Source organism: Daldinia vernicosa, assembly GCF_022497035.1.
Source record: "Daldinia vernicosa strain CBS 139.73 unplaced genomic scaffold F5Y00scaffold_49, whole genome shotgun sequence".
Classification (NCBI taxonomy): Eukaryota; Fungi; Ascomycota; class Sordariomycetes; order Xylariales; family Hypoxylaceae; genus Daldinia; species Daldinia vernicosa.
The window spans coordinates 80,145-92,941 of NW_025953965.1; the positions used below are offsets into that span (position 1 = coordinate 80,145).

General features: G+C 48.6%; 1 protein-coding gene across 1 annotated transcript; it reads left to right on the forward strand.

Moving 5' to 3' along the window:
• The first annotated feature begins 213 nt into the window (after window positions 1-213).
• On the forward strand, window positions 214-1,197 carry F5Y00DRAFT_152784 (uncharacterized protein). The gene is made up of 2 exons (XM_048004556.1): window positions 214-513; window positions 565-1,197. The coding sequence occupies exons 1-2, from the start codon at window positions 348-350 to the stop codon at window positions 1,161-1,163; spliced, it is 765 nt and encodes a 254-aa protein (XP_047861905.1). The 5' UTR covers window positions 214-347; the 3' UTR covers window positions 1,164-1,197.
• The last annotated feature ends 11,600 nt before the right edge of the window (window positions 1,198-12,797 follow it).

Below are 12,797 nucleotides of genomic sequence, written 5' to 3' on the forward strand. Positions count from 1 at the left end.
CGTTCTTCCAAACGTCATTTATCATTCCGAGCTCGCATTGAGAGAATTCTTTTACACCCCATACGCCCATCATCTGTCCAGTTAACTCATTCCCCTCCCATCCATCACCAGAGCCGTAATTATTTTTAATAGGTAGAGCCTAACATGGTTTGCTCTATTTTCATCTAGCCGTCGCATTTCGTTTGAGCCAGATACCCAATAGCTGTATTTGGCAGCTCAGTTGCCCAATAGCTTGCTAGTCTCTGCAAATACCCGAATCGTACTCGTCACTCTGCATAGGGAACATTGGGACTGAGATAGTTTTTAAATCACGGGCAAGACGTGCTTTTCGCGCGCACCGACGGAATATGTCGGACCAAGGAGGAATTTCGTATAGTCCTGCCCGGGTCAATCCATTTGCAAATGTCCAAGTAGCTAGCTACCCAGAGCACGTTCAGGTAGCTAATTACTCGCAAATAACATATCTTAATACTCAGGAATCAGAAGAAGAGGAAGAAGAGCCCGTAGACCAAGGTATAAGAGTTAATCATCCAATTGAATTGTTTGCGCTAACACTCTCCACAGAGTATGAGCCGGCATACGATGTAAATGAAGAGCCGTTTGAGCCTCCAGCACTCCACAGATCCCCACCTGCGATATCTTCACCCACGATATCCTCACCCCCCGTAACATTACCTAAGGCAAAGAAAGAAAAGGTTAAATCACCTACGCCCAAAGAAGCTACTCCGGTGAAGCAGCCCAGTAAACCACTCACAACACAGCAAAAGAAGCAAGCCAAAAAGAGGGAAAGGGAAAAGGCTAAAAAGAAGACGAAAAATGAGACGAAGATGACACCAAACACCGAATCGTCAGAACCCCCACCCCTTCCAGCATCTGAAGTTATTCCAGCCGAGCCTTCTCCGGTCGAGGCTAATAAGTCGGAGGACGCGGCCCCGTCACCACAGCCGACTGACTCGAGCTCATCTAAACCTCCCGAGCCCTCTGAGCCTCCTGAACCCCCCGAACAACCTAATGAGCATGAAGCAGCAGAAGTGACGGATAAGCAAGTAGGAGAGGCTGAAACCACATCGCCTGTCGAATCAGAAAGCATACCTTCGGGTGAACAGTCTAATGAACAAGAGACCAGAGAGCCGGCTTCGGAAACTGTGAGTCTACCAATCTGATAATTTAGACCGTCATATATAAATACTAGCCTAGGCAGTATACGGCTGGGCTTTTGATGGTCGCGCTTAGAGTTACTAACATATTCTAGGCCCCCGAGGTCGAGGTCTCTGAGTCTCCTCAATTAGAGAAATCGGAGGTAGCTGCTGGTACACATCCAATCAGTACTACCGACAGCGATACGCCCGCAGATATACAAGAGCCCAACGCACCAGCCCCCAGTACCGAGGAATCTAAGCTTGATACAAGCGAGCAGGATCCAAAGGTGGCTAGTGAAGCCAACGGAGAGCTTCCTGACGAAAAAAATGACCAGGAGACCACAGCAACTACAGACGCGGGAGCTGTATCAGAGTCTCAAGCAGGGGAAGCCGCAGATGAGCCAGCAGCTGAGCCTGATAATCCCGAGCCGGAAAAGTTAGAAGATGTCCACGAGGATAATTCAAAAGAAGAAAGTAGTGATTCTCAAGATGCTGCTCATGAAAGCGCATCTAATAGCGAGCCAAACCCAGCCGTTGCCGTCGAGACAAACGAGCCCCCTGGCGAGCTAAGTGCGGATGCAAAACCGGTTCAGGAAAGCGATGAAACGGAACAGCCGGCCGAGGCACAGAAAGCCGAAACGGTTGAGGGCGTCAATGAGACACTACCAGATGGGAATCCTACCAATAGCACGGGTGAAAACCTTGAGAACCCTGAGGGCCCTCAAGATCCTAAAACGGAACCGAACGACGAGAATACCGCGACTGGAGAAGAAGCGCTACCACCTAACAACAAAGATGAGCTTAGTGGTGAGACTATCAAACAGGATGTTACCAGCGATCCAGAGCCATCCGAGGTCGCCCCAGAGAGTCCAAATGCCCCCCAACTTGAGGAGACGACACCAGCTACTGCCGAGCCAGTGACCGAGCCACAAGAACAGATCAATAATAGCGAAGTGACTGAACTCCCAGGCGCCAAGGATGACGAGAGCCAAGCTGTGGCTGACCCTGAGGATGCTGCAAACCTAAAGGAAACTGACAATACAAACTCGGTGGATACGCCTGCGAAACTACCGTCAGAGAGTGAAAGTGCCACTCAAGCAGATGGCCCAACCGAAGAGCATCCCGGCGATTCCGCCGCCGTAGAAAGCCAGGAACAGGCGGAGCAATCCGGACAGGTTGCAAATATCCCGGACCCGGTCGCTGTCGATGTTCCAGAGGTTCCGGCTATCCAGTCAAATGACGACGCAGAGAAGCTCCCTGAAGCAGGTTCAGAGCCTACAGAAGGGCCTGAGGATCCAAAGATACCTGACGAAGCAGTTCCAGAACCAATAGAGGATACGAATGATGTTAGTAACGTCGAATCTGCTCCCGGGGAGTCAGTCAAACCTCAAGAACCTGAAATTGCTCTTGGCTCTGAAGCCAAAGAGGAGCCTATAATCCCCGAGCAAACAGCTACAGAGTCCCTGTCCGCGACCGAGTCGCCTGTTAATATCCCCGCCGCTGAGGCTGTCCCAGCACAGGATGAACCTGCTTCTCAGGAACCTGTTCCTGAAAACTCTGCTCCTGAGGCGCCAATTCCCGCAGAGCCCGTTTCGGAAGAACCGGCCTCTCAAGAACCTACTTCTGGAGGGGACGGTTTGGAAGAACCAATTTCCTCAAATTCCGACTCTCAAGACACCGTTTCTCAGGAAACTGCCACGAAAGAGACGGTTGGTGAAGAACCTAGTCCCCAAGAGTCCACTTCCCAAGAAGCTGCCCCCAAAGAGCTTGTTACTGAAGACCCGGCCCCTCAAGAACCTACTACCCCTGTTTCTGAAGATCAAGTCCTTCAGGAAACCGCCCCCGAAGAAAGTATCTCCCAAGACACTCCTCAGGAAAATACCTCTCAAGAACTGGTCTCCAAAGAACCTACCCCCGAAGAGTCTGTGCCCCAAGAAGCAATCCCTAATGAAACTATCTCCGAAGACCTGGTCTCTGAAGAAGCTGTCAAAGACTCCACTCAAGACTCAGACTCTCAGAAACTCGGTTCTGAACAAACTGTTCCACCGGAGCCTGTTTCCGAAGAGTCTGCTTCCCAAGAACCTATCCTCCAAGAAGCTGTCCCCGAAGAACTTGCTGAAAATCCTGCCCCTCAAAAGCTTTCTGCTGAAGATCTCGTTCCTCAAGGCTCAGATCCCCAAGAAACCGTTATCAAAGAATCTATTTCCCAAGAAAATGACCCACAAGACGCGGTCTCCCAAGATCCCGTTCCTCCAAAAAATACTTCTCAAGAGCCCGCTCCCCAAGAGTCAGTTAGCGATGATTCGAATCCACCGCAGGAGCCCAATCTCCAAGGTGAAATTCCAGTAGCATCCCAAGATGATATAAAAGGCTTACCGGAAACGTCTCCCGAAGAATCTGAGCAACCCACTGATCCAGAGGTAAATCTACCCATCAATGATAGTAATAAGCAACTATCTGATCAGCCAGATACTCAATCCAATACTAATGATAGTGATGAGCAGCCAATTTCCGAATCCGCCCCGGTGTCCACTGATGAGCCCATACAAGAGTCTGCTCAGGAAATAACTCCTTCTGAGCAGCCTATCACAAACGAGGATAACTCATTGAAGTCGCTACCAGCAGATTCAGATGACAAGAATCTGACCGATGCCAGCAACTCATTATCCGAAGATGAGTTTGTTATCGTCGATAAGACAGACGGTGAAGGGAATCAGATTATGGACAGCCCAGAACAGCGGGAACGACTAAATGATGCGAAACTGAATGACTCCTCACAACCAAATCCTGGTGAGGAACATCAAATTATAACCCCGAATGAGACCACTAGTCAGGATCATCAAGGAGAAGGCGAGAGTTCGTCTCCTTCTGATGAATCTCAGGAGCTTCCAGAAAATGGGGATGATGATGCGTCCGATAGTGCGCAGCCTCATGATTCTAACAGTTCAAGTGCCGAAGCAGACACCACAAAACCTGTGGAGCCGTCTCTTTCAGAAGACACTACGCCATCTCAGGTAGGTGAGGAACATGAACAAGAGGTCGAGAAACAAGAACCCGATCAGCAGGCTAGCATTCTCGCTGAACAGAAGGTTGAATCGCACGATGGTGTGGAAACTCCCAAGGACGAAGAAAAAACGCCCCAAGAACCCGCCCCAGAGGTTATTAATGACCAAACTGCAGATGTCAATGCTGAATTATCAGAACCCCAGGCCGACAGCGATTCACAAAGCACCGGCATAAAAGAAAAGGAGAAGCCTATTGATCCCAGCGCCTCCGGCCCGGAAGTAATCATCGAGTCTGAGGACCCGGTTCCGAAGGAAGATTTAACAGAGCCTCCCCCTGATGTCGGAAAAGAGGGCGTCGAAGGGGAGGCATCAATTGAGCATGGTCCCGACGACGGTGTGACTCAGCCAACGCCACCAAACGAGGCTGTTCTCAACGACCAGGGAGCTCCCAAATCCGAGGCGCCAGTTTTGAATGACGTTTCTCCCGGCCAATCTGAGTCTGATCTCACTGAAACTACCCTTTCAGCCGAAGCCGAATCGTGTCCAATTGTCCTAACCGAGCCAGAGTCGTCTCAGCAGATGGAAGATAAACAGGAATCTGGCAGCCAGCCAGATCTTGAGACTGGATCCCCACCCAAACTCCTTCCAGAAGATCCCGTGGAAGTGCCAGCCAGTTCGCCAGAAACTGAGAAGCAACTAGATCAAACTTCACTCCCTAGAAATGAGTCGGATGGCGAAAAGATACCTCAAGAGGCTACAAACCTCGGCGAGACCAATGGTGAGGAGGAGAAAATATCCGGGGAAACGTATTCTCCAGACCAACCAACGGAGCCAGTGTCGGTCGATCCCGAGACAGAAAAACACGGTGACCTTCAGTCTACGCTTCCTTCCGACCCTGGTCAAGAAGAGCAGTTGGATTCAAAATCAAGCCCAATTCTAGAAGAAGCCGAACAGCCCGACGAAAACGAAAAGCCTGAAGAGGCGGGGGAAAATAGTACAGAGGAGCAGGATAAGGCTCACGAGATTCCCCGTGAAACCCTAGAGCCCGTTGAGATACTGTCGGCGATTTCACAAGATCAAACCAACCTAGATCAGACTGAGCCAGATGCTCCAATATTATCCGAGCCAAAGGAGTTGATATCTCAGGCGCCCACCCATAATTCGCAGGGACCTGAGACTGAGGATAAAGGAGAAGAGGTTATCGACAAAGCACAGGAACAGGAGCCCGCGCCCTCACCTTTGCCAACGGAATCTCTAACCGACCCCCTACAGCCGTCTATTCATGAGAACGGCGAGTCGCAAGTTGTGACGCCTTCGGAGTCGGTCTTGGCTCAGGAAACAAAATCCGAGCAAAATTTGGATTCCCACGAGGGCGCAAGTTCTGAGTCCTCACAAATCCCCCCTGATCATAAACAGGCTGTTATCGAAGAGCCGGAACCAGAGCCAACACCGAATGAGGTTATTCAAGGAGGATCAGCTATCCCAGAAAAGGCCAATACGGAGAGCCAGACAGTTTCCGATGAGCATAATTTCGTCGAACAGACTTCTGTTACCCCTGTTGATGACCAAGCTTCCGTCGAAATTCAGGATTCCCAAGACCATGTCTCTGTTGACCCAATCTCCACCAAAGAACAAGCCACCGTGGAGGACCAGCCAAAGGAAGAAATGCCGACCGAACTTCCTATGTTAATTCAACCTCAGGAAAACGAGGTAAAAGAAACCACAGATAACAATAGTCCAGCCGTGCCGGAAGAGCCCGCTATTGAATTAGCAGATAAGGTTGATAAGGAGCCCGAGGCTTCTGAGCCCATTCAAGAGGAAGCCCTTGCCGAGAGCCAAGTCCCTGTTGATCAAATGCCTACAGAAGACCAACCGGTGGAAGATAAACCTACGGAGGATACGCCTACAGAGGACCAGATCTCTGCTGGGGGCCAATTCCCTATCGAGAGCCAGGCACCTATTGAGGACAAAGAGGTTATAGAGCATGACACGCCTATTGCTCCTAGCACTTTAGAAGATCATTCCAGCGATGCTACTCCAGTAGCAGTTGATTTTCCCACGGAACAATTGCCTGATCAGCCACCCGAATCTGACCTACAGGAACCTCAAGATCATAAAGTAGAGACTACAGAGCCTAGCGACACATCAAATGAATTGGATGAGGAGCCTATAGTTTCTGAACCCGCTGAAGGCCAAACCCCTGACGAGCCGGTCTCCGAGCCTATTGGAAAGGCTAACGCTGAACAAACCGTGGGCGAAGAAACAAAAGGAGAGTTACTGAGCACTGCTGTCGTGCTAGATAAGCCCCAGGAGAATGAATTGGACGAGGTTACAGGTCCTGAAGATAAGTCCATTCCAGAGGAACCAGAGGTAATCCATATACAAGATAACCAGAATGAGGAGCCCAATACCTCCCTACCGGATTCCGCCACCGGTGGACAAGTTTCCCCGCAAGAAGCCGAGTTATCGAGTGAATCTATTGTTCCGAGTCAGCCACAAGAGAACAAAGATGCAGAGGCCACTGGTCCCGGAGATAAGGCCGTCTCAGGAGAACCAGAGGCAGTCCATATACAAGACGGCCAGAGCGGAGAACCTGATTCCAATCCATCAGATCCCCCTACCCAGGATCGAACCCCTTCACCAGAACCTAATCCCGCAGATCAAATTTCTATTAAATCGGATGATAAGACAGAAATTTCACCAAACACATCTTCAGGCGATACTACGCAACCTATTACTATGGATTCAGAGCCTCCCGTTGATGATGGGAGCACACAACTTCGTACCCAGGATTCTGAGGAACACGCACCCGATAAAGATGTTAACGGTCCAGAAGAGGGGGAAATTACACGTGAAGTGCCATCAGTTCCTATCAGTTCCCCACAGCTTCTGGAGAATAACGATGATAAAGCTGTCAATGGGGCTCAAACAGAGCCAGGACAGGCCCAGCCCACCGAAAGCAGTGAGCCAGTTAGGGCGGATGTGATTGCAGATATTAAAGAGACCACAACCCACGAGGACCCCACTCATGGCCCAGACGAGACGCTTAACCTTAAGGATACACCCAGCCCCGAAGCAGCAGGAAACGACTCTCCTACCGTAGCCGAAGATTTAGAGCCTCCATCCGACAAGACAGATCAGAGCATCGACGCAACTCAACCAGAAGCCAAAAATGCACCCATAGCTAAACCTGAAGAAGCCGAAAATATTTCCAAGCAACCACATAGTGAAACGGCTGTGTCAGATCAATCGCAAAGAATCCAAGAAAATGCTACAAGTCTTGGGATCAAACCCGTTCTGGAAGAGCCTCTTAGTGATACTATTGCGCCAGATCAAACCCAGGAGAATGAAGAGGCGACTAGAAATCTTGACGGCAAAGCTGCTCAGGTGGAACATGTCATTAATGACAAGCCGGAGCCTATAAGAGCGCCCAAAGAAAATACCAGAGCGGTTGAGGAAATTAAAGTCAAGAAAATACGAAGTGATGATGAGAGCAAGGATACGGTTGGACCCATTCCGACCGACGGTGGGCCAGTCCGGAAGGCCTCGAAAGGTGAGGATCAGTTGTTTTCAAGTTTAGTAGAAGATACCCCTGGCGTTGGAGCGAATGATTTTGATGATACCCCCGAGTCAGTTCCAGAGCGTTTGTTTTCAGTTGAGGAAGTGGAGGTTTCAGGGAAGGGCAGTCAAGATGCCACAGATACGCCCAATCCAATCCAGTCCGATGAAAGTTTATATACCGGCGAGCTATCTACAGAGCCTCGGGAGGATATTGAAAGCATCAATAGATCATTGACGCATGATCACTCCGAGACACTAAGCGAACAGGGAAATGATGTCGAACCCAGTTCTGTTTCTCCCCTGGAAGTCCAGGATGCAACCGAGAGCCAGAACCGATCACTTGGCTCGAAGGATCTTCCCGATACCACTGCAGATATTTCGAACGGAAATGAACTTCCACTCAGTGGTAATCAGGAGCGGATTAGTGAGGGACCACAAGAAACAACTCCTAAAACATCTATCCACGATGAGCCAATTGAAGAATTTCAGGATTCGAGCTTTATTGATATCTCCAGTGTGGACCTTAAGGGCAGCCCAGAACTTGCACCGCAAGGACCAAATAAGGATGAGGATCACGATATCTTGACCTTCTCGAAGGAATTCCAGCCTGGAATCAGCGGCGAGACCGCCTCCGAGCCGTTAGAAACAGATCGAGATTCTGGAAGCAAGGACTCGTCTCCCCAGCAAAAATCCAGGACCGTTCCGTCCGATATACCCGAGGGACTAGATGTAACAAAAGCCTCTGATGTTCCACTAGCTTCCACGAGTGTGAAAATGCTAGCAAATAACTTGGAGGCCGCAAGGGGCCACTCAAATATGGTCAAATTGGGAATTTTCAGGCCTACCGCATTTACATTTGCTGGTGGAGCGCCTGCTCGCAGACACCTAGTAGAGAGCGACGATGAGCAAGCAGCGTCTAGTCAACCACTCAGCGCTGCAGAGGTCTTCGTGAAGAAACCAGCAGAATCCGAACTAGTAGCCGTATCCCACGATCTCAGTTCATTAGAGAAGTCTATCAGCTCTCTTCCAAGCGAAGGCGACGAGGAATCGTCTAAGCCAGCCGACCCTGTCGACACACCCATGCCTACCGGAGAGGAACCGGACCGTGAAACCAAAAGCGTTAGAAATTACCCCAGCCACCAAACCGCCGAGTCCCAACAAGAGTTGGCTCGTGATATTACACCCGAGTCACCAGAGATAGTATCAGCGACTATACCTCTCTCTGAATCATTTACAGTAATCGAAAGGGGATCAATTCCACAAAAGAGTAGTAAGCGGACGCTTAGGCCACAGCTAGTACATTCGAGTACTCAGACTGAAGATGACCATGACTTTGGCTCCCAACCAAGTTGGAGTTTCATCAACCTCGCCGACCTAGAACCTCGCTCAAAAACTCCAGGGGTCGTTCTTCCAGATCTCACAGACTCCAAAGCAAGAGCCTTGGGGCGCGCGAAGAGCGTTAGGAAGCGACGCAGGCAAACACTTAAGCAAGCAGAGGAAGCGGTAGCAACCGCCGTTATATTATATGCTGCAGCTCATGAGCTTAGTCCTTCATCTAGTTCTCTTTTAGGTAGTCCCCAAGTCGAGAACAACACAGGTGAAATACTAGAGCCGACTCAGAAGAGCGTCCAGGAAGCGGATGGTTTTTTTCCACCCGGTGTTGTAGCAGGGAATCAGAGCGTTGGCCAAAATGATTATTCATTGCCCGTTGCTGACCTGTCTACAGACGATGAAGAAAAGAAATCCGCAGATGAGCGGCATCATAGGCCCCGACGCCACCACCACCACCACCACCATCATCATCATCATTCTTCCCGATCGAAAGACATTAAGAGCAGCGGTGAACACCTTCAGCCTCGCAATACCCGTATTGAAAGCAGCAACTCAATAAAGTCTTCTTCCGATCGCTCGATCCCTCAGACACCTAAGAGAGACAGCGGCTTTTCTGTTGATAGTTCGCGTGCTACCGATTCCTCAAACCATAGGCGTCGCACCCCCGAAGAGCAAGCTGCCCATGAGAGGCGTAAGGAGGAGCGACGCGCTGCTCGCGAAGCGTACGATAGGATGCGAGAGAATAAGGGCAAGGACTCGGAGGCGCCGCCAAGCGATCGGCACTCTTCCCACCGTAGCTCAAGACGGCACAGTATATCGCACTCAGAAAGGTCGCATACTGAGAGGCGTTCCGAAAGGTCCCAGCCCGAAAAATATTCCGAAAGGTCCCAACCTGAAAAATACTCTGAAAGGTCCTTCTCGGAAAGATATTCTGAGAGACCCCAGTCCGAAAGGTATTCCGAGCGATCTCACTCCGAGAGACACCCCGCGAAGGAGAGTGCTTCGTCCTCAAACAAGAGGTTCTTCGACATGAGGCACGGCGAAAGCTCTTTGGCATCAAACTACGTTCCTCGCACCAGAAGTAACAGCACCAACGTTCCTCCTCCAGTATTCAAAGAGCCATCGAAATCATCAGGACTTCTTAGACGTACCACCACCGGCAAATCCAGCAGGTCTCATCGAGAGTCCGGGGAAATCCCCCGGCCCAGAAGCCATCGGTCTCATGATCGTGACCATGACCAGGCCCAGGACGACTCGCCTAAGAGACGCAGGTCCGAAGCAAAGATTAGCGGCTCACTCGAGTCCACCAGCTCCAAAACCACTCCTCCCTCGCCGACTAAGGACGAGCATAGACAGTTGAGGCAAAAGGAGCGGCAGAAAGCTCGAGAGGCCACCGAAGCCGCCGAGGCTAAGAAGAAATCCGGAGGGATTCGCGCCGCTTTCAAGAAACTCTTTTCTTAGGGGCAGGACCCAGGGAGAAGTTCGGTGAGATTAAAAAAAAAAGAAAAAAAACCACGAAATGATTTAACGAATTTCCGAACTCCTGTAATGCTAATGAGACCATGTTTTCGTTTCATTTCATATGTCGGGATGAGAACCTACGCGAGTTCTTGTTATGATGAAACGCTACTTCTTAATTGTATTGTCACGATATGTATGAAAACATGTATGAGGATCACGGTTTCATAGGTACCTATTTACGATGTTGTTTTTAGTATTCTTCAAGCATATGAACTTGAAGTGAAGGGCTGTGAAGGAAGCTACCTTACCTAGCCTAGATATCCGTTATGAATACCATAGCGGAGGTAGGGGGTTTCACGGAATGGTTCCACCGACGGAATGGTTTCGTGGGGAGTAACGTTTTTAGGTTTTAAGGCCTCTGATTGGTCGGATCTAAATATAAGTGGGGCTAATTTTCATTTTTATATTTTTACTTTAGAAGAACCGTTCCCCAACCGTAAAACCATTCCATTTTATAGCTATCGTTACTCGAATTGTAATCGTTCCAATTGTCTTAGTGAAAAAATTTTTTAAAAAAAATAAAAAAAAAAATTTTTTTTTCTAAGTTAAAATTCTACTTTTTAGAAAGTAAAGCTTATAAGGATTAAAATCAATTGAATTTTCGAATAATTCGATGAGACTGGCCACCTCGTCCCATTAGCTCAAACGTTTAAACCTTAAATCCCCTTTGTGGGGCTTAAGGTACGTACTACAATGTACGAACGCAGGAGCTGTGGGTTCGAGGCCCAGTCAGTGTTTTCATTTTTTCAATTTTTTCAACCTTTGCCCCACTTTCCTCGAAAATTGGGCCAATCAGAGGCCCTAAAGCAAAACCGTTGCGCCATACGAAACCATTCCATACTTTTGGAACCATTGTACAAAATAGAATCGTTTTTTTTACGTACTTCATTGTAATCAGGTTGGCACATTCTAAAAATCGGAACCATTCCGTGAAGCCGCCTACCTCCGCTATGGTACATAAGAGGTTCATTTCTTAGTGTGTAAAACGAACGCTTTAGCAGCCCAATTCAGACCCCTATTATTATTATCTCGGCGTGTTATTATCGTTACCATCGCTAGAGTCAGTATCGTCCGCAAAATTATTTATTTCCTTAGTTCTCCTATAATCACCCAGCCTTAGCTAAAGCTTCTACAAACCCATAATCTCCATATCAAAGGAAAACAGCCATACTATTAAAAGATGCCACAATTACTAGGTATTTATTATAGTAATTAGATCAGTTTTATACGAGCACTATTCTCGTCACTCTACTAATATGATAAATAACTATAGGAGAAACTTGGTGCTTTCCCAGTTCACCTATCCATAGAGGAGCTCTATCGTATACCCTCTACAGCAGCCCATAGCCGTTTCTTCTATACATACGATACCGACAAACCCCTATAATCCAAGTAAAACGAGGAACGCTATCTTACAGCTATGCGGAGCAACACCGGCAGCCTCGCTCGGCACGGTTTACCGACACAACTCCCTAGCCTACAAGACTGTAATTATACTTTACCCAAAAGACCTTGAGCCAATCTCCCACGTGCAAGCGAAGCATTCCCGAGATGTAGCATTAATTACAACAAGGTATCTACAACTAGCCGCATCGCCGGCGCCTCTCGCGTGTCGCTAAGTGGGTATACATTACAGACTAGTCTCGCCTCGCCCTATTCCAGACTCCATTCTTCAAGGGGTTTCCTAAGCCTCGGTACGAGATCCGTAGGTACGTTTGAGATGATAGATCGTCCCGCGACCTGTCAAGCTATAGCCTCACTTTTTCAGGGTGGGACTATATCCTAAAGACTCCATGTATGTGTATGTGCGAGTATTAAAGGAGGGGCCATTATATTGACTAACGCTTGGCATATCCCTGCGGCCAGCCTCATAATATAACACTTATAATATAACACTATACACTCTCTACTAAAAGAATACCTAGTAGTCCTTAATCACCTAATGTCCCTTACACTAAGTCTACGAATAATAGCTTCAAGCTGTACAGCATAGTTTATGTCATTTAAAGACAACCATACGTCCTAAGTTCAAGGCTGATGTAGAAAATAGTAGGTAACATGTATGATACAGTATAAGTTAGGTTCCTAGGTAGGTATATACATACTAAATAAGTGTACTTAGCCTATCACACAAGCCCGCTTCTATATAACACTAGAATTAAATCATCAATCTCTATGGAGCTAAGCGCAATAGTTTTTACTCCAGCCCTGCGAAACATGCATTAGACAGGACCCGTCG

Excerpts from the sequence above, each read along its gene's own strand:
- F5Y00DRAFT_152784 (XM_048004556.1), top strand. The coding sequence starts at position 348 with ATGTCGGACCAAGGAGGAATTTCGTATAGTCCTGCCCGGGTCAATCCA. Across the intron at positions 514-564 it reads AGAAGAGCCCGTAGACCAAG|AGTATGAGCCGGCATACGAT; the intron begins GTATAAGAGTTA and ends CACTCTCCACAG.